The sequence below is a fragment of the Lolium perenne genome, chromosome 5 (genome assembly GCF_019359855.2).
Source record: "Lolium perenne isolate Kyuss_39 chromosome 5, Kyuss_2.0, whole genome shotgun sequence".
NCBI lineage: Eukaryota > Viridiplantae > Streptophyta > Magnoliopsida > Poales > Poaceae > Lolium > Lolium perenne.
In genome coordinates this window covers 247,040,395-247,064,201 of record NC_067248.2, presented here as the reverse complement: position 1 = coordinate 247,064,201, position 23,807 = coordinate 247,040,395, and the positions used below count along the sequence as shown (strand labels likewise).

The 23,807-nt window shown below is 47.6% G+C and overlaps 2 protein-coding genes across 2 annotated transcripts; one reads left to right on the top strand and one right to left on the bottom strand.

Annotated features, from left to right (window-relative positions):
* Nucleotides 1-18,318: 18,318 nt before the first annotated feature.
* Nucleotides 18,319-19,172, top strand: LOC127302572 (uncharacterized). Its single transcript, XM_051333059.2, has one exon. The coding sequence runs from the start codon at nt 18,425-18,427 to the stop codon at nt 18,758-18,760; it is 336 nt and encodes a 111-aa protein (XP_051189019.1). The 5' UTR covers nt 18,319-18,424; the 3' UTR covers nt 18,761-19,172.
* A 135-nt stretch (nt 19,173-19,307) lies between these two features.
* Nucleotides 19,308-23,141, bottom strand: LOC127302571 (subtilisin-like protease SBT3.6). Its single transcript, XM_051333058.2, has 11 exons — nt 22,671-23,141; nt 22,441-22,535; nt 22,258-22,355; nt 21,981-22,142; nt 21,771-21,882; nt 21,096-21,639; nt 20,911-21,008; nt 20,596-20,835; nt 20,379-20,493; nt 20,067-20,271; nt 19,308-19,993 (listed from the first exon to the last, which is right to left on the bottom strand). The coding sequence occupies exons 1-11, from the start codon at nt 22,740-22,742 to the stop codon at nt 19,425-19,427; spliced, it is 2,310 nt and encodes a 769-aa protein (XP_051189018.1). The 5' UTR covers nt 22,743-23,141; the 3' UTR covers nt 19,308-19,424.
* Nucleotides 23,142-23,807: the final 666 nt, after the last annotated feature.

The window sequence follows — 23,807 nt, the reverse complement described above, 5'->3', positions numbered from 1 at the left end:
AGTTTCACGGGCGCGAAATTCGTGAAGGCGTGGCAAATGCTAATGCAGGATTGTCAGCGTTGTTCCCTTATTTCTTTCCGAAGAAAGAAGAACCCGCAACTTTCCTTAACCTCGCCAAGATGTTTAATGCTTCGGAAGACCTGGGATTGAAGATGCGTCAGGAGAATATGAAGGTTGCTGTCGAGAGTACTGTTGCCCTGGTTGCCGACAGCCAACAGACGCTTGATTGGATGAAGGTTGGCGACACCAGTCAGATAGAGCAGTCAAGATGGAGGTCGCTGATCAAGGCGGCCAAGCCCAACACGAAGAAGATCTTGGCGTATCTGGGGGTCAAGCCAGCTTCAACTCCTAGCTCCTCGAGGCCGGAGGTCTAGTTGCATGCCTCTGTTTTTCTTCTCGTTTCTTTTGCTTCGTCGCCAAAGTAGTCATTTGGCGACACGTACTTTCTTAACTCCACTGTAATGCCCTTGTAATTATTCCAAGAGATTAATGAAGACTTCTATCTTTGCTTGTTATTTGATGTTGTCTTGTTTATTTTTCAGTTGATATTTGATAACTATACTCCATCTTCTCGCTCCTTCCAATGTTTCGCCTTCTTCTTCCCCGCGAGGAAAACTTTTGGTGATACCGCTCCTGTCGACGATACCTTGTCGCAAGAACTGGATGAACTTCGGCAACAACTTCAGTATGCGAAGAAGCAAACACTTGTGATGATGGAGCAATCTCGTAAGTCATCTGAAGCCGAAAAATTGCTCTTCAACAAGCTCGCGAGGCCGTAGCTGCTAAGGAAATTGCTGCTTCCGAGGCTGAAAAGGCGACTATTCGAGAAAATTTCATGCTCGAATTAATGAATGAAGCTAGTGCAGATATGTCGGGTATGCCTGTTTCATCCGCTGATATCCTTTATCTCGCATACTATTGTTTCTTTGAAGGTTTCCGCTTTTTGTTTTGATAGGTGCCTTTACCGATGTCTGCCGAGGAAGAAAGGGTGAATGCTAGGACAACCCTCCTTGTTAATCTCTCCTTGGACCATGGTTCTTTGTTTTGGGCTACCCCGGAAAGGACCCGCCAAATTGTCGTATTTCAAGATCGCGCCTCTCAAACTCGCGATTTCCTCGACTTCTGTACCAAGACCTTGTCCATGGTTTACAACTCCATGTTTCCTCGCAACGTCCAACCAAAAACTCTTCCTGAATTGATGGAAAGGTTCAAGGATGCTCGCAGATCCATGATTTTGTCAAAGCTCAACTAGTAGCCGGCGCCGCATTTGCTCTTATCATGCTCCAAATCTGCCACTCGAAGCTTGACCTTACCCAGGTTGTCGAGAAGGTTCACCAAAAAGTAAAACGGCGGAGAGTTGGTGTTGACAGGATTAACACGAAGGTTACGCCTATAGCCGAAGAAATGATTGAGGACCTACTTCGGATGGATGCCGACTTTTTGCCGATGGCCATTATGCCGATTTTCTTGGTGCTGCTCTGAGGAAAACAGGGTTACTCTTGATGACATATTGAATCAAGACTAGTTAGTTTCTTCTTGTAGATATTTCTTCTTTGTAATCCATGACTATATTGTAAAGCAATCATTATATTTCTCTGTTTGTTTAGCCCCGAGTGGTTCGGTGACTCTTTACTATATTTGTATACTTGCGAGGTTTTGAACCAAGGCATTTATATATTTAAGGCGAATATGAGCCCCCAAGCTTTTTATTGAGCACTATTTTGTATTTTTGTTGACTCACGAGGTATTTGAATACCAAGGCAAGCTTTTCCTTTTGTCGATGAACTATATTGAAATTCGTCGGAGCGAAGACTTTGGTTATGTCGATAAAGAAGAAAAGTTATATTGTCACTATCTTTATTATATTGCAGCACCGCGAGCCCGCCTCATTAAAAACCTTCTCCGGCCCCACTCGGTGCCCCGAAAAAGGAAAAGAGTGCGTCTGAAAACTCGCGGGCGTTTCAAGACATTGAAGCTTTACAAAGACTATATTTTGACTCTAGGCGTAAAACGCCTAAGTTGCGCCACGTTCCGGGGGTTTGGCTCCTCCACCCCTGTCTTCTTGTCCTTTATTCTGTATGCTCCTCCTCCAATTACTTCCGTGACAATGTAAGGGCCAAGCCATGGTGACTCGAGTTTTTCATGACTTTTTTGCGTGAGCCGAAGAACTAGGTCTCCCACCTGAAAAGATCTTGGCCGCAAACGTCGACTGTGGTAATTCTTCAAGTCCTGTTGATATTTGGTTACCCGAGATAATACTTCATCTCGAGCTTCATCAAGTGCGTCGATCGTCGTCTTCTAGCACTCTTCTCGACGTTTCTTCATCATATTCAGCGACACGTGGAGAGTTGTGCTCTATCTCGATTGGTAGTACTTGCCTCCGCTCCATGAACCAGGAAAAACGGAGTTTCCTGCGTTGCGGTGTTTGGTGTTGTTCGGATGCTCCACAACACGCTTGGTAGTTCTTCTGGCCAGGTATGTCGAGCTTTTTCCAGTGGTCCTAACAAGCGCTTCTTGATACCATTGCAGATGATGCCATTGGCTTTCTCGACTTGCCCATTGGTTTGAGGATGTGCAACTGACGCAAAGTTCAGCTTAATACCCACCTCTTCGCAATAATCTTTGAATTCATGGGATGTGAAGTTGCTGCCGTTGTCTGTGACGATGCTGTGGGGCACTCCAAATCTGAAGACGAGGCCTTTTACAAATTTTACTGCGGATGCTCCATCTGGTGAATTTATCGGCTTCGCTTCTATCCACTTTGTAAACTTATCGACAGCTACTAGCATGTACTCCTTTCCTCCTGGCCAGGATTTGTGTAACTTACCCACCATATCAAGTCCCCATTGAGCAAAGGGCCAAGACAATGGTATTGGTGCTAGCTCTGTCGCCGGAGAGTGAGGTTTTGCGGCGAACCTTTGACATGCGTCGCAAGTTCTTACTATGTCCTTGGCGTCCTCGATTGCTGTCAACCAAGAGAATCCTGCCCGAAAAACCTTGGCTGCGATAGCTCGACTACTTGCGTGGTGGCCACATATTCCTTCGTGTACATCCTTCAGATTATTCTTCCTTCTTCGGGTGTAACGCACCTTTGCAAAACGCCTGAAATACTTCGCTTATACAATTCTCCCTTGACCACCGTAAAAGCTTTGGAGCGTCGAATTACTCGCCTTGCTTCAACTGGATCATCGGGTATTTCTTTCCTCATGATGTATGATATGTACGGCTGCATCCATGGTATCTGTATCACCATGACCAAGTCCTGATCCTCTTCTTCGTCCTCTTGCTTTTCCTTGGCAGCTCCCGAGGGTTTCTTCTCCTTCTTTTTTGACTTTGTTGGCTTAGTGGATCTCTCTGTTATCTCTTCCCAGAATACACCTGGCGGGACTGGAAGGCACCGGTGACCCGATGTTTGCAAGAACGTCGGCTTCGTCGTTGCTCAACCTGCTAATATGATTTACTTCGCATCCATCGAATAACTTCTCAAGCTCGTTGTACACCTCCTTGTATGCCATCATGCTATCATTGATTGCATCACATTGGTTCATAACTTGCTGAGCCACCAAGCGTGAGTCGCCAAAGATTTTTAATCGAGTTGCTCCGCAGGCTTTTGCCATCTTCATCCCGTGTATGAGAGCCTCATATTCTCGCTTCATTGTTAGATGCGTTAAGGAACGTCATCCGGAGGATGTACTTCAATTTGTCGCCTTCGGGTGATATGAGTACTACTCCTGCGCCAGCTCCTTCTAGTCTCTTGGACCCATCAAAGTTCATGGTCCAAGTTCTCGATAAATCTGGAGGTCCTGTATTTTGCAACTCCATCCATTCTGCGATGAAGTCCGGCGTATTTGCGACTTTATTGCTTTTCTTTTTCATACGTGATGTCCCGAGGGGAAAGTTCTATTCCCCAAAGGGAGACACGACCCGTAGCTTCCGGGTTATTCAGATATTTGATAAGGGAGCTTCATTGACCACTATGATCGGGTGTGCCGAAAAATAGTGGCGCAATTTTCGTGCTGTCGTGAACACTCCATATGCTAGTTTTTGGTACTGAGGGTACCTTTGTTTTGAAGGTGACAAGACTTCGCTCACGAAGTATACCGTCGCTGCACTCCATGGTTGTTCCCTTCTTGTTCTCTTTCGACAACTAATACCGTGCTAACCACTTGGGGCGTGGCTGCGATGTATAGCAGGAGAGGTTCCTTTTCCTTTGGAGCCACCAGATTGGTGGTGTCGAGATTTTTCGCTTCAGATCCTCGAAAGCTCTGTCGGCCTCTTCGTTCCACCGGAATTTATCTCCTTGTTTTATCGCCGCATAAAATGGTAACGCTTTTTCTCCTAACCTGGCGACGAACCTGCTCAAAGCTGCGACTCGCCCAGTTAGCTGCTGTATTTCTTTCAACTTTGTTGGCTTTCTCATTGTTACTATGGCTTGTATTTTTTCGGGATTTGCTTCAATCCCTCTTGCCGAAACTAGAAACCCCAGAAGTTCTCCTGCTGGGACGCCAAAAGAACACTTCGTCGGGTTCGGGTTTGAGGCAGAATTTGTCGAGGTTGTCAAAAGTTTCTTTGAGATCCTCGATCAATGTTGTCCCCTTTTTTGATGTTATGACGACATCATCGATGTATACTTGCACGTTTTTCCCGATCTGTGTTGCTAAACACTTCTGCATCATCCTCTGATATGTTGCTCCCGCATTTTTTAGACCAAAGGGCATTGTCTTGTAGCAAAACACGCCGTAAGGTGTAATAAACGCTGTCTTGGCTTCATCATCTTCTTTTAATCTGATCTGGTTATAACCAGAGTATGCATCCAAGAAGGAAAGACGTTCGCAACCTGCCGTGGAGTCGATAATTTGATCGATCCTTGGGAGGGGAAAGTGATCCTTAGGACAATGTTTATTGAGGCACGTAAAGTCGACGCACATGCGAAGGACTGTCGTGTTTTTCTTCGGCACCATCACTGGGTTAGCTACCCATGTGGCTTCTGTAGATATTTCTCTGATAAAACCAGCTTCTTCGAGTCGATTTATTTCTGAAAGCATGGCTTTGCGGTTTGGTTCGAAAAACGCCGCAAAGGTTGTCTGATTGGTTTCATTGTTGGATCCAAATTTAGGTGGTGCTCGGCAAGTTCCCCGGGTACTCCTGGCATGTCACCTGGACACCATGCAAAGATTTTCCAGTTCTCACGGAGGAACTTGACGAGCGCGCTTTCCTATGCGATATCCATATCGTTTGCGATAGATGTCGTTTTTTTTGGATCTGTCGGTGAATCTGCACCTCCTTAGAATTTTTCTCTCGTGTTGAAAGTTGATTCTTTATTTGCCCTTCCAAATACGCGAAGACGTCGTAATCAGTCATGCTTTTTGACGCCAAGTACTCGGCTTGCATCCCAAAAGTTTACGCCAACCCGTGAAAATCCTTGTCGCACTTATCGGCTAAGGCAAAGCTTCCCTTGACTCGTGATTGGTCCTCTTGGTCCGGGCAACCTCCACAACAGGTATGTATAGTGTGGTACTGCCATAAATCTAGCATATGCTGGTCGTCCCAACAGAGCGTGGTATTGTGATGGAAAATCCACGACTTCAAATTCGAGCTTCTCGATTCTATAATTTTCTCGGGTCCCAAATTGAACATCGAGATTGATTTTTCCCAATGGATAACTTGGTTTCTCCGGTGTGATGCCGTGGAATCTTGTGTCCGTTGGTTTCAAGTTTGCTAAGGATATGTTCATCTTCCTCAATGTATCTGCATACATGAGGTTCAAGCTGCTGCCGCCGTCTATGAACACTCGAGAGACATCAAATCCTGCGATAATCGCGTAATAAGTGCCGATCGCCCCGGGTCGAGGAACTTGCTGCGGATGATCTGCTATTGTGAAGCCGATATCTTGTCCCGACCAATTAAGGTACTCAACTGTTGGTGGAGGCATTTTCTCTCGCCATAAACACCTGTCGTGAGATTACTTTTTGAGCTCTATTGGACGGCCTTCCCTTCGAATCATCAACACCGCTCCGTTGGAGTTAGGATCAACATAGGGTGGTGGTGCAAAGCTGCCGCTATTCTTAGCCGGTGTCGATTGTCCTCTGTAATCGCGGGAGGTGGCGGTAGATGAACCTCGCTCCTAGGCTCCCGAGGGTTTCTCCGTGCTGCTCGAGCGTGAGCATTTTCTCGCGTATCCGAACATTGCCTGAAAATTTCGACAGTCTTTCTGCAGTGCCCCGACTGTCTTTTCCCGTTGTCGTCGAGGAAGAAGTGCATCCGGCACGGTCCGTTCAGCATTTCCTCGGGGACACGAAAGGTCTTGGAAACCTCGGCCCACTATTTTGCCTCGTTGCGTGAATCATCCCTATTATCACCTCGCTGTTCACCGCTTCTCTCGGTAATCATCTCTCGTTGCCTCCTGTATTTGTCCGAAAACCTGCCGAAATTTGTCCCGGGGCGTCGTAGTTCGGTACGTCCGAGGAAATCTTCGCCTCGGTTGATAGTTTCGACCACGGTCCTCCTCTCGGCGACCCGTGTCGTTTGTTGTGGACAGCGTCTTCTCCATCTGCCCATTTATTTGCTATCTCCATCAACGCGGATACCGTCCTTGGATTGGTCCTTCCCAAATCCTCGACAAAGTCTCCACGCTCGACTCCTGCGACAAACGCATCTATTGCTCTCTCGTCGATATGTTTTCTGCCGAGTTTTTGATGATATTCCACCTCTGGATGTACTTTCTCATTGGCTCATCTGGCTTTTGTCGACACGCTCTCAACTCCTCTAACGATGCGGGTTTTTTGCACGTGGATCTGAAGTTCTTGACGAACACGTCCTCGAAACTTTCCCAGCTGTCGATGGATCCTGGAGCGAGTTTCTTTATCCATGATCGTGCGGCACCACTCAGGTGAACCTGGATGCTTTGCATGGCTGTTGCCCTAGTTCCTCCCGTCGCCTTCACCGTCTCCAGATAGTCGACTAGCCAATCCTCCGGATCTTGAAGGCCGTCGAATTTCTTGAAATTATCGGGTAACTTGAATCCCGAGGGGACTCGCGTTTTCGGACTCTCCTCGTGAAGCATGGTAAGCCGCACATATCTTCGTCGTTAAGTTCTGGGGATTGCCGATGATCCCTTCGCTTTGCCGCGCTCTCGTCGACTCTTGCTTGTGCTGTCGTGTCTCTTGCTCCACTTGGCCCTTCAAAGCCGCCGCCGTTGTCGCTGCGGGTCGCGGACTATTTTGCCTTGCCACTCCTTCGGGAGGCGTTGATATAAACGCTGTCCCCATAGCTCCAACCTCCTGCTACCGCCATATTGTACAAGAGTTTCCCTTGGGTCACCCGGAGGTGGTTTAGATGCAAGGATAAAAGCGTGTGTCGCCATATACCCAGCCTCTCGGTGTCTTAGGGATGATGTTTCCTCTTGTATCTATCGACATAAAGGACATGTCGAGGTTTTGAACCAAGTGTTCTCTTTCTCGCCTCGGGTATGTGTTGCAGCCTTGATCTTGCTCGTTCCGCGCCTCCCGATGGCTATCACCCGTAGTTCTAGATTGTCGACTTAAATCTGCCCTTCTCCGCCGGATGCGTGCTGCCTCCTTTCTCCCGTTCAACTCAGTCTGCTTTTTCCAATTCCCTCGGCAGCTCGTGCGAGCCTATATTGATATGCTTGCAATTCTTCCGGTGTGGCTGTGGTAGCCATTGGTTCTGTGCCGTTCATAGCTCTCGCAGCTCTGTCCCACGCTGCTTGTGAAAGTTGAACTCTATCTCGCGGCTCGGCCCGACGTATTTGTTGCCCAAGCCTTGTCGCAGATTGGAGGGATCGACGTATGGATTTCCCAAACCGTCGAAAGCCTCGTATGTCTCCTCTTGATTTTCAATGGCGTAAATCTGATGATACCTTGTACTCAGATCTATGTTGGGTTTGGTGACATCATCGTTGAGATTGATGAAGACCTTGCCCACCGTGAGAGATTTGTCGATGAAGTCATGATCGTCGACATCGCTTGAGCCATCGCTTATATACGAGTCCGCAGATGACTCAAACGATATGTCGTTGAAGATCTTGGCGAGTTTCTCTCTTGCTCGATATGCGACGTAGCGTGTCGCCGAGGTTTCTTCTTCTCCTGACTCGTTTGACGATGCATAGCTTGAAAAATCGGAATCGGCCACTGATGATCCCGACGAAATCGGAATCTCGACACGATACGATCCTTCCTTCTCGACGCGAAAGTGGAACCTTCCGAACGTCATCTCCATGGGCTCCGCCAGATACGCATATGCATCCAAACGGGAGGGTGGGTGAGGAACAAAATCGACAAGACCAGTAGCGATCCGTTTACCTCGATCCATTGTGTTGCTTGCGGTTGACGATGTCGAAGATCTTGAGCGTGCCATCGAGATCAGCTCCTTACGCCTCTAATTCCCACAGACGGCGCCAATTGACAAGGGATTAACTTGTCAATGCCTATGGATTGTAGGCTAGGGTTTAGTTAGAAGTAGAGGGCAAGTAGATCTCGAAGGTTTCAGCCGAAAAGTACTTGACGACTATGAAAACTAGGGTTTGCAGACAATGATTCGATTGATTCTTTTGTCCCTCGACTCCCCCTTATATATGAGGTGAAGCCGAGGGATTCGTGCTATACAAGTTTACACAGTCCGGGACGATATCTAACTCGTACCCCCAGATTACAAACAACACTTCCTATTACAACTCTATCTTTCCTTAGTAAATCTTGGGCTCCCGAATCTTCTTATTCTTCGGGTATTGGGCCTCCAGTAAACCCCGGGTACCATCTTCGGCAGGCCCATTTGGGATGCCTATGTCAACGTGTCACGTTTCAGAATGATCTGACAGCTGAAGGATATGCAGCCTTGATGAGTGACACTATTGAGGACGCAACAGAGCTTAGGCTTTGGTCGTTGGAGAAGATTAAGGAGAACAAAGCCAGGGTGGCTCGTGCCTACAATAAAAAGGTTAGACCAAAGGAGTTTCAAGTTGGGGATCTAGTATGAGAAGCTGTGTTGCCATTAGGAACCAGGGACAAGGCATATGGCAAATGGTCTCCTAATTGGCACGGTCCGTACAAAGTTGTCCAGGCCTTGAAGGGCAATGCATACATGTTGGAAGAGTTAGACGGCGAGAAGTTCCCAGTAGCTGTCAATGGTCAACACCTCAAGAAGTATTTCCCAAGCATGTGGGATGACGGGCAGTAAGATGTGAGGGCCGATTTAAAATCGGCCAGTAAAAAAAAAAATCATCACAGCCGATGCGCAGGCATCGACTTAAGAAAACGTATGGAGATAACAGTATGCAAATACAGCCGATGCACGGGCATCGACTTCGGAATAACAAAGCCGATACGCTGATATCGACTCTAGAGGAATAAGCTCAAATTAGCAAGTTCACGGAATCGGTTCAGACCAGGAATCATGATGTGTGAGACGAATCTCCTAGTGGTTGCTGAGGAGTTCAATCTGATGGTTTGGACGAGAATTAGGCCTATTGAGGCCTGTTGGACTGCGTGTTTAGGCAACAGTTTGGCCTCAGATCGCAGTGCGAGCCGATGTTCTGCTATCGGCTCTCTGTACGACAGCCCCATTCAACGATCGGCAAGGTTGACAAAGGAGCGAAATTAATTGAAGGGTATTTTCTTCATTAATAGGGGGATTTCTTACAAGGAAAGAGCCGATTGCTCAGGGAAGAAGAGGGCAAGAGCCAACTACTACTACTGAGCCCTAATCTAGGGGCCGTTGCTGCCCTCGTCGTCGCTGCCTCCGGCGCAGCTGCTGAGAGGCTCCTCATCAGAGCTTCCGTAGCCTTCTACGGGAGCTTCGTCTTCCTCATCGTCGTCATCGCTGTCGTCGTCCCACCAGGTGCGGAGGCGCTTCGCTGGTGGGTAACCTTCGAGGGAGTCGTCGTCATCGTCGTCCCCCTCCGCCTCCTCCTCGGAGGAGGTGAAATCGTCCCAGGAGAAGCGGTCGTCCTCGCTCTCCGCCTCCTCTTCCCCGTCGACGAGGAATTGAAGGTCGCCCTCTCCATCGGTCAGAGATTTGTCATCTTCAGACCAGATGGAGGAATCGTGTTCCTCCTTGTCCCACGTCATTGGGGCGAGAATGTCGTGCGCCGCCAACGAGCCCCACTCCGGCGTCGGCTCGCGGGATGAGGAGGAGTCAGAGAAGATCGACGAGGTGGAAGAGGAAGAAGAGGAAGACATGGCTATGAGAGATTGGGGGTTTTTTGGGTGCCGATGGCCAGAACAGAGCAAGGTGATGAAGTGGCAAACTGCTCAGAGCGGTTAAATAAAGGGGCTATAGTAGAAATTCAAGGCCACAGCAGTTTCCGAGGAGGCGGTGCCCAAAGACAACGGTCAAATCACGCGGAATAGTTGAGAAGACAGGGCATCATGATGAAGAATGCTGCGACGGTTCTGCTCTGCCATGACATGACCCGACGAAGAAAAACAGAGTGATTTTGGAATTACCAATTCCAAAACCAGGGGGGCATGTGTTATCACCAGAATTTGACCGAGTCAGAGGTGGGCCGCGATCAAGATGGATTTGAAGAAAATACATAAAAGAAATACATGAATCGGCCTGTTACGCAAAGTTTGGGCTAGTTGGCCCGTGTATCTGTAATATAGTAGGATACGTGTCGTTTAGATAGAATTCGTCTCGTGCACGGTGGGGATTATTCCCACGTTAGAAAGTCCCCTGGACTATAAATATGTATCTAGGGTTTATGGAATAAACAACAACCAACGTTCAACCAACAAATCAATCTCGGCGCATCGCCAACTCCTTCGTCTCGAGGGTTTCTACCGGTAAGCAACATGCTGCCTAGATCGCATCTTGCGATCTAGGCAGCACAAGCTTTATGTTGTTCATGCGTTGCTCGTACTGAAGCCTTTTTGATGGCGAGCAACGTAGTTATCTTAGATATGTTAGGGTTAGCATTGTTCTTCGTATCATATGCTATCGTAGTGCAACCCTTGCATATCTAGCCGCCCTCACACCTATCTTAGGTGTGGGGGCGGCACCCCGCTTGATCATTATTTAGTAGATCCGATCCGTTACGGTTGCTCCTTGTTCTTCAAGGATTAGTTTAACATCTGCAATAGTTAGGCCTTACAAAGGGTTGGAGGATCCAGCGGCACGTAGGGTGTCGTTTGCTAGTCCTAGACAGGATGTTCCGGGGATCAACCTCGTGTTGGTTTTTAGGCCCTATCTAGGATCGGCTTACGATCACCGTGCGTGGCCGCGAGGCCCAATCGTGAGTAGGATGATCCGATTGTGCGGTGAAAACCCTAAATCGTCGTAGATCGCATTAGCTTTATCTTGATCAAGCAGGACCACCATATATTCGTGCACCTCGTACGAATCATGGGTGGATCGGCTCCTTGAGCCGATTCACAGGATAACCTGAGAGCCGATCGAGGCTCGTATTTAATGTTTACGTGTATGCCATGCAGGAAACTAAGCGAGGCATCTCCATCACCTTCCTGACCAGGTATAGGTCAGGTGGCACGCCCTTGCATCAGCATCGAACGTGTGTACCAGAGGCTTTGCGGGCCGTCGCTCGGAGGGACCAGGGCCAGCCTCAGCCCTAGGTTGTTCCCGGCTCTACTGTGTTGCCCGTCGCTGCCCGCCGGTGGGTTTTGACCGCAACAGCTTCTTGCTGATCCCCAGTTTCTTCAGCATGTTGATGTCTTAGGTGGAAATCTTCGATCTTTCCCACTCCGCCGTCCCCAGATCCACGGCGGCCATGGAGGACTCCGGCGTGTTGTGCCTTGTCAATCGACGCGGTGGCATCAACAATGGCGCAGGGTTTGCAGCTTGGAGACGAGGAGCTTAGGTGGTTGTGGGTCGCAGGAGCAAATTTGCAGATGAGAGCAGGAGAACGGCGCGAGCGGAAGTGCTCGAGGACGAAGAAGATCTTATATAAAGGTGCGGTCAAGCGGCGGACCGTTGGATAAGAAAAATGTGCGGCAGATGGTAACCACGTGGACACGAGGGTAAAAAAGTAATTTAAGATTAAAGAAATTACGGTACGTGCGCCAGAAAAAGCGGAGGACGTGTGTCCCCCACTTGCACGACGTATCAAGATAGTGGATCAATTGGGCCCGCAAGGCAGCGGGAGAAGACTTCTCGAAATTTTTTGACTAGCAATCGTGGCTATCGTCAGCAATAACATCACCTTGGCAGAAGGAAAAATCCGACTCAACAGCTTCATAAAAGGCGACATGGAAAATAATGCTGAGCCTTTGATCAAATACAAGTTTTTGATCAAATGCTCGGGGGCTACTTTGGAAAAATGAAAAGATCAAGAAAAGCAAAATAGAAATGGCATGAGCCTATGATCACATACAAATATTTGTTCATAGCCTCGGGGGCTACTCCCATCGGGAGCGCTGTTCGCACACCCGAAAAATTATAAAACTTCGGGAGAGAAAAAATATAGTGGCATAAAGCGTGGAGCCTACAACCAAGCACAAGTCCTTGGCTGTAGCCTCGGGGGCTACTCCCATCGGGAACGCTGTTCGCGTGCCCGATGAAATCATAAAAAAAAAACAAGAAAAAAGAGGAGAGAAAGAAAAAGAAAGAATGCAAAGAAGAAAGATAGAAGAGCCAAAGAGTATATTTCGAGTTATAAATAACTCTGCATATACTCCCATCGGGAGAAAAATGCAAGTCATCTTTGACTCAATAAAATGTGCCATTCCAACAGCCGAATAAGCACTCGACAATATATTCTCAGAACGCCAAAGTTGCGATCAATTTCTGAATGCCGCGGAACTTTGCGAAGGTAAGACCCCAGATCCGTTCTGTGAGGCGTGGCGCCGTCTCTGACGTCGGTTTGCTACTTTTATCCGTATCAACAGATACGAAGAAAAATCCTAACGGACGCGTTAGGTACCCGATAAATATAACTGGGACTCGACAGAATGGTAAGACCTTAAGCGGCACCTGTCGAAGTTTACACCAGTATCCCGAGATCATGTCCAGGGACGTGATTTTGAAGTAGGTTTTTGCGGATTGCCACTAGAGCAGTTAACTAGTACCTGATCCGTCAGATGAACTAGCCCCAACTACCATTATCCCTGCACAATATAGAAACTTATGTGAAGAAATATAGAAAGGTTTTTGAATTGTCGAGTAAAAATAAACAGTGGAGATTTTTCCTGATTCTACGATTCAAGCAAAATCTCGGGGGCTACTGACATAGGCATCCCCAATGGGCCTGCCGATGATGGTACCCGGGGTTTACTGAAGGCCCACTACCCGAAGAATAAGAAGGTTCGGAAGCCCAAGATATTGTTAAGGAAAGCTAGAGTTATAATAGGAAGCATTATTTGTAATCTTGCGGGAGGAGTTAGAAACCTACCCGGACTCTGTAACTTGTACAATACGAAACCCTCGGCTCCGCCTCCTATATAAGGGGGAGTCGAGGGACGCAGAAAGGATCGAATCATTGTCTCTCAAACCCTAGTTTTTACATCGTCGAGTACTTTTCGGCTGAAACCTTCGAGATCTACTTGCCCTCTACATCTAACGAAACCCTAGTCTACAATCTGTAGGCATTGACAAGTTAATACCTTGTCACCTGCGGAATATTCCTTCATATAAAATCAATAAAAACATTAGTAGGGATTGTCATTAATTTCCAAAACCACACATGGGGCAACGTACCCTTACAGTTTACCCTATTTTGATAATTGATGATAATATCAACGCCGAGGATTTATATAATGAATATGTGAAACAAGTATGCAACTTACCGAAAAATAATTGTATACAAAGGCTGTATTTGATATGGTGAAGTAACAAAGAGCTATTAGCTTATATCAAAACCGACTCTACTCACAAAAACTACAACCAATGCAAGAGATGTGAGTAAACTGTCCCACAATATATGAATGTGTGATGAACTTGAATGCAACGAACATATATAGAGTAAACTCCATGGGCTAGGTAGAACTTACCCTCTGAGATTTTGAGGTCGTCGGGCCTCCTCAAGCTATCAACAAGAATCGTTGCATCATGTGATGATCCTTCCTATCCAGCTAACATATGTGAACTTCATATGAAAATCAACAGTGGCAAGCATTTTGGCAGGTGTCGTTCTTTCTCCCTTGTATAGAACTAACATATGCACGAGAGTCGCTTCTTGGCACTCTAGAAGGAGCTATAGAACTAACGGTAGGGGCCGGGAGTGGGTTATAGGTGCTTACATCATTAGTTGAAGGCGGCTCCATGCCGCTGAAGCCGGAAACGATGGGGAAATGAGGATGTTGGAGACAAAGAGAGCTTGACGGTGCCGAAGATTTGCGACACCCACCCCTGCCAGACCGCGAGAAGAGAGGGTGATGGAGCCGATGCTAGAGATCTACAAAATCGAAGAGGGCAGTTAGGCTACTTTTCGTGCCTAAACACCGAGCCAATTTTCCACTCCTGTCATCTTCATTGTTCTCTCCCGCGCACGTCTATCTTCTTTTTGTGCCCACCGGCACCTTTCCCTATGGAGAGACCCAAGGATGCTTTAAAGTTCATACTACGTACTAGACAAGAATGCAGAAAACGATTACTCCCTCCATACCAATTTACGGGGCAATTACGTATTTCAACAAAAAAGTTTAACTATAAATTTGGTCAGCAAAATATAAGATATATCCCACAAAAAATATATCATTGGATTCATATTCAAAATAAGTTTTCAATAGTATAATTATTGTGATATATATCCTAAAATATTTTGTTAACCAAATTAGCACGTAGTTAAAAAAAATCTCGAATTTTATAATTGCCTTGTAAGCTGTTATGGAGGGAGTACCAACAAAATTGCCGATTTTTGCATCCGTGGTTCGGAAACAATATTGAGAGGAGCCCATCACGCTCCATATGAACTGTATTGATTATTGAATGATATGTGCACGCAAAACAAATAAAAACTGATGTGCACAAGGAGAAGAACCAGTCAACAAAAATAACTAACTCTAAATTGCTCACTCTGGCATCAGTTTTTGCGAGAAATCCACCGATCTATTAATAATCATCAACAGTAGTACAAATAATCCAAAAAGTAAAGAAAATTGGCATCAGTTAAAGCCGGAGGAAACCCTTTACAGGAGTTTTGGTGGATCTGGCATCAACGAAGGGAAGAAGGTGCTCATGCTCTTCTCCCTACACAGGAGTTTTGGTGGATCTGCATCAACGTAGGGAAGAAGGTGCAGCACATCCGGCGTGGTTTTCCCATTCCGGTGGCTTCGGATAGGAGGAGTACGGACCATGGAATTCGGCTACATTCTCTGCACGGAGACAGATTGCCGAGACGGGCAATGTTGCTGGTGCCGAGGCTGCGGTTAAAATTTCTGGATATGGTTTACTTTCCCGCCGAAGTTTCCCGCCAGGACTCTATTCCGGAAAGCGTGAGCGTAGCATTTGCCGTGTGCAGAGCCGCGTACAGTGCTGGTACTTGGCTTGGCAGTAGTGGTCGTAAAGTCGTCATGGGCCACATGGGGAATCCGCCGCGCTAGCAGGAGAGACGTGACAGTACTGGTACTCTCTCGGAATCTTTTTTTGACGTGTCTCTCTCGGAATCTTATTAAACCGTCATCAGCGTCTCTACCAGGCTAGCTTCTCTTTGCTCTGCTATCGGTGCTTGCCACTGCTCCGGACGCCGGACGGCGATGTCTACTGTCATCCACGCCGGACGACGAGATCAGCCGCGCGCGCCGGCGAACGCCGGAACAGCTCTGTGCCCAGATGTGTGATTCATCGGCGCCGCTCCATTTATTTTAGCATGAAAACGCAGAGATGTAAACTATACTATCGTGAGTGTCTTGTCTGTCTTGCGGTGCACGTCGCTCTTAAGTTCTGAAGTGACGGCTCATCACGGCCGGCGTGATGGAGGGCAGATGCTGCCTGCTGCACGCCAGCACCGTAGGGTGTAGACTTTTCCATCACCCTCGTCTCGAGAGACGGGAGTCCTTGGGTCAACATCCAGGGGCTACAACTTTATCTAGCCAGTACTTGTATTTACATTTTACCCTAGTGCCAGTCCTCTGTGTTAAACGTTTTGAACATTAACATTTTTTTAAAAGTACGGACAGGTGTCAAAATGTTCTTGGACGGATAAACAAAATAGGTGCCCTCTTATACTTCATCTATATATCCGCTCTACGCAAGCAAGCATCGATCCGAGTATTTCGCATCAAAGCAGCTACTCTTGAAGGTGGCTCCCAACCAAAGATACGATCTACAAAAAGCACGCGAGCATACGCTGGTGGCACACAAAAAAGATGTACAAGTGCCGATTCTGAGAGTTATTTTACAAAAAATAAGATATAGTAAATTAGATTTTCCATGTTTATGTCGATGGTGCTAAAATTTGAACTAATCTTTTTTTTACAATCAATATGACATATATTTATAATAGTAAATAGTAATTGGTAGAGATACACGATCTGTCTTGAAAGATTACAAATTAAACGAGAGTGGATTTTGTACACCCACGCATGGATGTGGGTGTTTCCGTCACCGTTCATTGTGCTTTAAGATTCGGATAAAAAGAGGAGAGAGAAAGGAATCTTTCTATCTACCATGGTGGGCACGAATCTCGAGGAATAAATGAACGGTGATAGAAACACCCACACCCATGTGTGGGTGTACAAAAGTATTTCCCAAAACTAGCAAATTTTCATGGCCTTCAAACTCTCTCTTCCACCAAGACACAATCTTACTCTTTTCTAAAGCCAGCCAAAGATAGATAACAAATCAAAGATACGTAAATACCAACGAAGGTTCTCCTATAATTTTAATTGGAGCTGCAATGCCAAGGCTACGTGCTCGCGCGCAACCATTAAAGTAGTCAATTAACATCGATAAAAGTACCAACACTAGTATGCCAGGGAATAACAACCAACCAGCCTAATTGACGTCGTTGGAGAGCTGATAGTACAAATCACCATTGTCAAGGACGTAGCAGCTGGGACAAAAACTGCGAGGATAATCCTCCTCACGCCAAGCATGAGAAAAGATGCAAAATCGATCTGGCGAAGTAAAATCCGAAGACCCATACCTAGAGAGTTGTAATCTTTCAACATCACCATTGACGGCGGGAAGGAGATCTCATCGCCGAACGAAAGGTCGAAGATCACTTATTGCAGATAATGTCATCTCCATTGATGGAAAACCTACAAAAAAAACCGCTACCAAAATCCTAACATGATCTAATAAAAACACTACTTTTACCGAAAACACATTTGAACTAATCTTGATTCTCTTCAGCCCGCACAAATCCCAACCTAGAGACACTAAACGGCATAGAACGTTGACCTAAAAATAAGAAAATTAGATACGATTTAGATTTAGCAAAAATTTAGGAGGAAATTAATAACTGGAAAATCTGAGAGAGAAGGTGTATGGACTACTTGGTTATCTCCATAAACCCTACACAATGAGAGAGGTGCAATAAGGGTTTGCTCTTGAATTTTGCCAAGGGTTTGCTCTTGACTACGCCATTGTGGTGGCAATGGCATGCTCTTCATCATGTCATTCGCAACACAATGGCATGCTCTTGAACCAATCTTGATCATGCCCTTATCTTGCTACTTCATGGCAATGGGTTACCTAATTCTAAAATACACATTACCTTTGTCCAGACCATGCCTTTGGCAAGGCCATGCCACTACGAACACACGTTCAAGGTTAATTTTCCAATTTGAGGAGTGCAATGGTTTGACAGTCCGATATTTGCACTGCCCAAATTAGTAAATCTAAAATCCTAATGTACTAGCTCGAGTATCTAACCTACATGCGCATGCATTTCAGCCCGAACGACCTCCGGACGTTCGCCGGAGAAAGCTAAATCAATGGAGGTTACCGCCAATACCAAACTCTAACCGCTACTAAAATCTGGGAGATTGGGGACTTACGTGGAGAACTGGGGTGCTCCTGTCGGTGGAGCAACGCTCGGAGACTTGGACTGAGCGGAGGGGAGGAGGAGGAGCGGCGGCCATGAAGAAACCAAGAGAGGTGAGAATGCACATTGAGCGGTGAGAGGAGTGGAGTGTGGAGATAAGCAAGACGTCCCGTCTCCCGCGCTTTCCAACGTGTGCAAAACAGCACGCACGTGGCACTCGGGCAGTGTCCTAGAAAAATGGCCAAATCGTCTGTTCACCAAGTTTTGTCGTGTTGTGCAAAAAAATTCGTGCAACCTAGGCTTCTAAACAGGCCTATTTTTGGCCCACTGGATGGAAGCCTTTGTTAACAATCACAATCGCGCTCTAAAAGAATTTTCGGCCTTTTGACCCTTCAGCCGGAGGCGAACCAAACGCGACGCGCCGTGTGTCTCCTTGGCTTGCGCCAGTTGGACTCTTCCCCATCCATCGTCCAACGAACCATCGTACGCGACTTCCCATCGCTTTCCCCCTTCCCGGAGGCTCGCATGCTGGCCGCCGTGCTCCGCGTCCCGGCCGCCTCCCCGATCCCGCCCCTCTTCCCCGCGCCGGCGCGCCCCCTCATCCACCTCTCCCGCCGCCTCCCTGCCGCGCCCATGGCCGACGCCAAGAAGACCGACGCGCCCCCTGCCCCGGCCCCAGAGCCGCCCGAGAAGCCGCTCCCGGGCGACTGCTGCGGCAGCGGCTGCGTCCGCTGCGTCTGGGACATCTACTACGACGACCTCCAGGACTATCAGAAGGCCCTCGCCGCACACGAGGCCGCCGGGGAACCCAGCGCCGACAAGGCCTCCGCCGCCCTCGACGAGGAGAAGGCGAAATCGTGAGGCGCGTACGTCGTCAGGTCTCGTATGTGTGTTATGCTTTTGACCTCTACTTCTGTTCCCAAATTGGATACTTGGTCGTAGTTCAAGATATACTAGCATTACAGCTAAACATTCATTGTATCCTCATCGTGTACGCTGCAATTTTTTGGAGTACCAGAGTGGAATGCTCTGTTGCTGCTTATACTGTCACCATTCTTTGTGTGACCAAACATGCTCCTCAAGTGTATTTTCTTTGTACCATGTTGCAGATACTGCTAGGATTGGCCAAATTATGTGTAACAAAAGACTGATGCAATTTGTTTCAAATTAGTAACAACTGAAATCAGGAAACTCCAAACCAATCACCACTGCCATTAGTATCAGGAGATACCATGTATCCGCTCTGTTAGTAATTACTGTTATCGTTTTCTCTGCTCCTGGTTATCAATAAAAGTTTCTTTCTCTGTGAACCAATTCAACTCACGATGCACATACTGCTAGGATCGACCAAATTTGTATGAAGAACGCGCTGATACAATAGATTTCACCTTAGTAAAATTCTAGCCGAGAAACCCCAACCAATCACCAATGCCATTAGAATCAGCAGATATTAGCGAGTTTGTCACATGACACACCTTGTGTTCTCATGACAGACCATAAATAAATACTACAAGCTGCTACCTACTCACGCGTTGACGTAGAACCTACTGATCACCGTCCGAACCACCAAAGGGATCCTCACCGTGTGGGTGCCGTCCTCCCACGTCAGGCTGCCGAAGGTGTACCTCCCCTGCACCTTCAGCTTGGCCTGGAATGTCACTCTGAATGACAACCTGTTGGTGGTCGAGTTGAAGGCCAGGAGCGAGGGGCTCACGGCGACGTCCACCCCTGGAGGTGCTTCCACACGGGCTCTGTACTTGGACGTGGCGGGGCCGACATTGGTGACCATTCTCGACACTGACAGTTTGCCCCTCAGTTCAGGAATGGTGATGGATGGGACGTTCAGGTTCAGCTGCGATTTCGGAGCGTGCTGGCAGGTTGTGTGCTGCTGGACCATGGAGCTGATGGCCGTGTTGTTGTAGTTCATTGAGCAAAGGAAGCGCACGTAGTCAGATGGTCTCATGTCGTACACGAGGCCGGGGTGCGCAGCCCTATTTGGATCCACATGTCCACCTCCATAATCGAATGGGTTCGCCTGCTTGTATGGCGCTGCCTCAGATACCATCTCAAATCCATACTCATCATAGACATTGGCTGCAGAGGTGTAGACTTGCTTGTTAGGGGGAAGACTATCTAACTTTAGAAAAGAAAAGCAGTTGGGCATTACCTGTTGTGACCATTGCTGATTTTACTGCAGCTGGGCTCCAATTAGGATGAATTGATTTGAGAAGAGCGGCCACGCCTGAAATGTGCGGGCAGGACATTGAAGTTCCTGAATCTATCTTGAAATTCACTGATCCCACAGCTGACGATAAGGCTACAGAAGGTGACCATGAGGCCAAGATGTTTACACCTGGGGCAGTTATGTCTGGCTGCAGAAGTTGGATGGCAAGAGAAGATGCATGTTTAATTTAGAGTGTAAGTTTAGTAGATTTCATTATGGATGAACTTAGTTAATCAAACAAAAGGAGATGTTTACCTTTAGAATAGAGGGAGCCAGAGAACTCGGACCCCTTGAAGAGAAATATGCAACTTCAGGACCTATTAATTCCCCAACAATCGTTTTTGCGGTGCCAAATTGAACTGTTGGATTTCTGTGTATGTAAAACAAATGTCAAGACAGCACACCAGACGGTAGCATCATATATTCAGTTTCTTCACAAGTAATGGATCATATAAGAGACTGTTTAAAGTACCGGGTGCTAGTAGTATATGCAAGTATGGCTGTTCCAACTTGATAGTCTACTTGAATAAGGGGAATATCAAATGAAGATGCTATGTCCTTGGTTAAGAACTGTGCGAAGATGACTCCTACACCATGGGCCTTTTTTACGGTATCTACTGCCAACTGGGATGCTCTCTGTACTCGTGTTTGGAAGCAAAGCACCACATTTCCTTTTACTAGAGTTGCGTTCAGAGTTCCTGCAGTGCAGCTTCTGCAAAGGTGTTAGCCAGAATGGGAGTAGAGATTTTAGGATTGCTGAGAAGAGACCAAGGACGACGAAGCTTACCTTGCATCAGAATCATCAGCATTATCAGATGCAACATCTTCAGCATACACTATGCGCATGCTTGTTGCCGCATGCTTTCCAGAGTACATTGTTTGACCCTGCATCCATGGTGCATGAGTATGGCATCCGCAGGCAGGGACATATCAACGGTAACTTTAAAGCAATAATTCAGATGAAACTCTTACCACATAAGTACTATTGTTGCCAAGGGAGATCTTTGCGAGGAAAGTCCGGTCAATGGTGCTCGCAGCAACAGTCAGAACCCACGGTGCCGAGTTGATCACCGTCTCCGAATAAGGACCGGAGTTGCCAGCAGAACAGACCACAACTATCCCTCTGACAACCGCGTGGAAGGATCCAATCGACAAGACGTCATCGACATAAGCAGGGAGAGGCGGTGCTTGTCCAAGAGACACCGAGAGCACATCGACACCATCGTGTATGGCATCATCGAAGGCAGCAAGGATGTCTGCAGAGGTACAATCTCCGGTAGCCCAGCACACCTTGTAAACAGCCAGCCTAGCCCTCGGCGCCCCTCCCCTCGCAACGCCACTGGCAAGCCCCCGGAAGCTGGCATCAGGTACCAGAGCACCTGCAGCGGTGGACGCGGTGTGCGTCCCATGCCCGACGGCGTCCCTCGCCGACTTGTACTCGTGGACGTCCGTCGTGTTCATCTTCCCGTACTCGGCTTCGTACCCTTTGACGTACCATTTCGCGCCAATTATTTTCCTATCCTATCATGAATCTGAAGTCACAACCAGGATGATGATAACTAAAGCAGTACCTATGAATTCTGCCGACCAGTGACAGGTTCTCACAAGCCAAGTGGTAAGCAAGCTGAAAGAACAGAGCAGGCCAACCTGTTGCAGTTAGAAGCATTGAACCTCTCTCCGGCGACGCATCGCCCTCTCCACCGTTTTGGAATCTCGCCGATGCCATCGTCTCTGAAACTCGCCGACTCCGGCCATATCCCTGAAAACCAAGAAAACAACTCATCAGTATCACATTGCAGTGTCAGTTTCCCAGTCCTGATTTGTCTGCTGCTACCACTGAAGAAAATGCAGTCTCACCTGTATCTAGCACACCGATGATGGAATCCTCCCCAAATCTGCTCTCAGTGAGGACTCCACTCCTGCCGGAAGGCGACGGGTTCACCCTCATAAAATCCCAGCTCCTGGTGGTATGCAGGTCGAGCACCCGGTTCCGGACCACCCGCACAACCCCAGGCCAATCTGTGAGCACCACAATTTTGTTCAAGCCGTAAGAACAAATTTAGAAGAGAAAAGAAAGCAACATCGATTAAGATGCAGAGGTCAGAGCAAGAGAGTGGGATGCAGGGCAGCTCACAGGAGAGCGCCGACGCCTGCGCGTTGGTGAGCACGGCGGCGAAGCCGGAGAAGCCGTGCCGGTAGCTGTAGAGGATGGCGTCCTTGGCCGCTTGCTCGCTGCGAAATCACGAGGGCAGACACCTTTTGAGTATTTCAGGTATGCTCCGAAGGAGTGATGAACTAAGCAACAGAAGTTCCTCACCTGCCGAGGACGGCGGCGAGCATGCCGTGGTGCTCGTCCCGGACCAGGTCCGGGTGCAGCTCTGGGTGGCGCTCCCCCATGTACACAATGTGCACCTGCAGATCGACACGCCCGAGAATGTTAAACAAGAAAAGCACAACCACAGGCAGTATTGACCTACACGCCGCCGCCAAGAACGGTGCCGGGACTAGGATGAATACACCAACCCTGGATTGAAACGTGCTGCTCACCTTGCCGCAGGAGCAGAGGCCGAGGCCAAGTAGCAGGAGGAGGAAGACGACGACAACAGGCCGGTGAGCCATGGCCACCGAGCTTGTGCCCGGAGAGGGAGCAGGAAGCGTCTTCCCTCGCCGGAAAGAATGGAGGATTGCGGTGTGGTGGAGTGGTTTGAAAGTGTGGAAAGAGCCGAAGCGAGAGGGCTGGGGTGTCTTGGCCGGCCGGACTGCTGTCAGTCCTGGATTCGATTCAAATCCCCTGACCAGCTACTAGTAGTAAATGCTACTCCACTGCTACTGTTCCAGTGTGGATCTGTCCTTGTGTTTGTTTACTCCTTGTTCTTCGTCCTCACGCGGCGGGGATGCGATGTGCTTCTCGGTTTGAGTTTTCTAATGGAGATGGAGCCGAGGCGCGCGTGTGCCGGCGGTGCTGGTGTTCGGCCGAACGCGGGTTGCCCGTTGGGTGCTCCGCTCACTTGTTTATTTCTGCAACGAACATTGTTTTCTTGTTTTGAAACGCCCCCAGGATTTTTGGCCCAGTTTTCGTGAACACTCAACTGTCGTAAAGAGTCTTCGCAATCACAAATAGATGGCGAGTGGGACACTCATTACGAAAGATATTACACTTTTTCCCACGAAAAGTGAACGTACAATAGTCAGCGATGTAACCTTCAACCATGCAAAGTTCCAATGAGAAATGCTTTCTATTACGGCTAAAAAACCGACAAATTCAAAAATACATACTCAGATCCACGTGTTTGTCATTCTTGTGTAGCCAAAAATACAAAGTACTAAATAAATCGTTGGCGACATTATGATACTGCGTTTTTTCATTTTCTGAAACTCGTAAAATGATTTTTAGAAAACAATAACAGGATCACTGATGTCCGAAAGCCAAAAATCTCCACCCCTTTTAAGCGAACAAGTAGATGTTGTCATCTATCACAAAATATTGCACTGTCCATCGTCCTCGGGGCCTCTCTCCTTTCCAATTCCCTTCCTTCGACGTCGCAAAATATTAAACTTACATCCCCAATTCTTAATTAATGTTGTCATCTTATGTACTTCCCCCATGTCTGTTTATAAGTTCAGTGTGTGTATCTAGATCGTTAATTTAACATATATAATATAATTTTTATCACACACAAATTA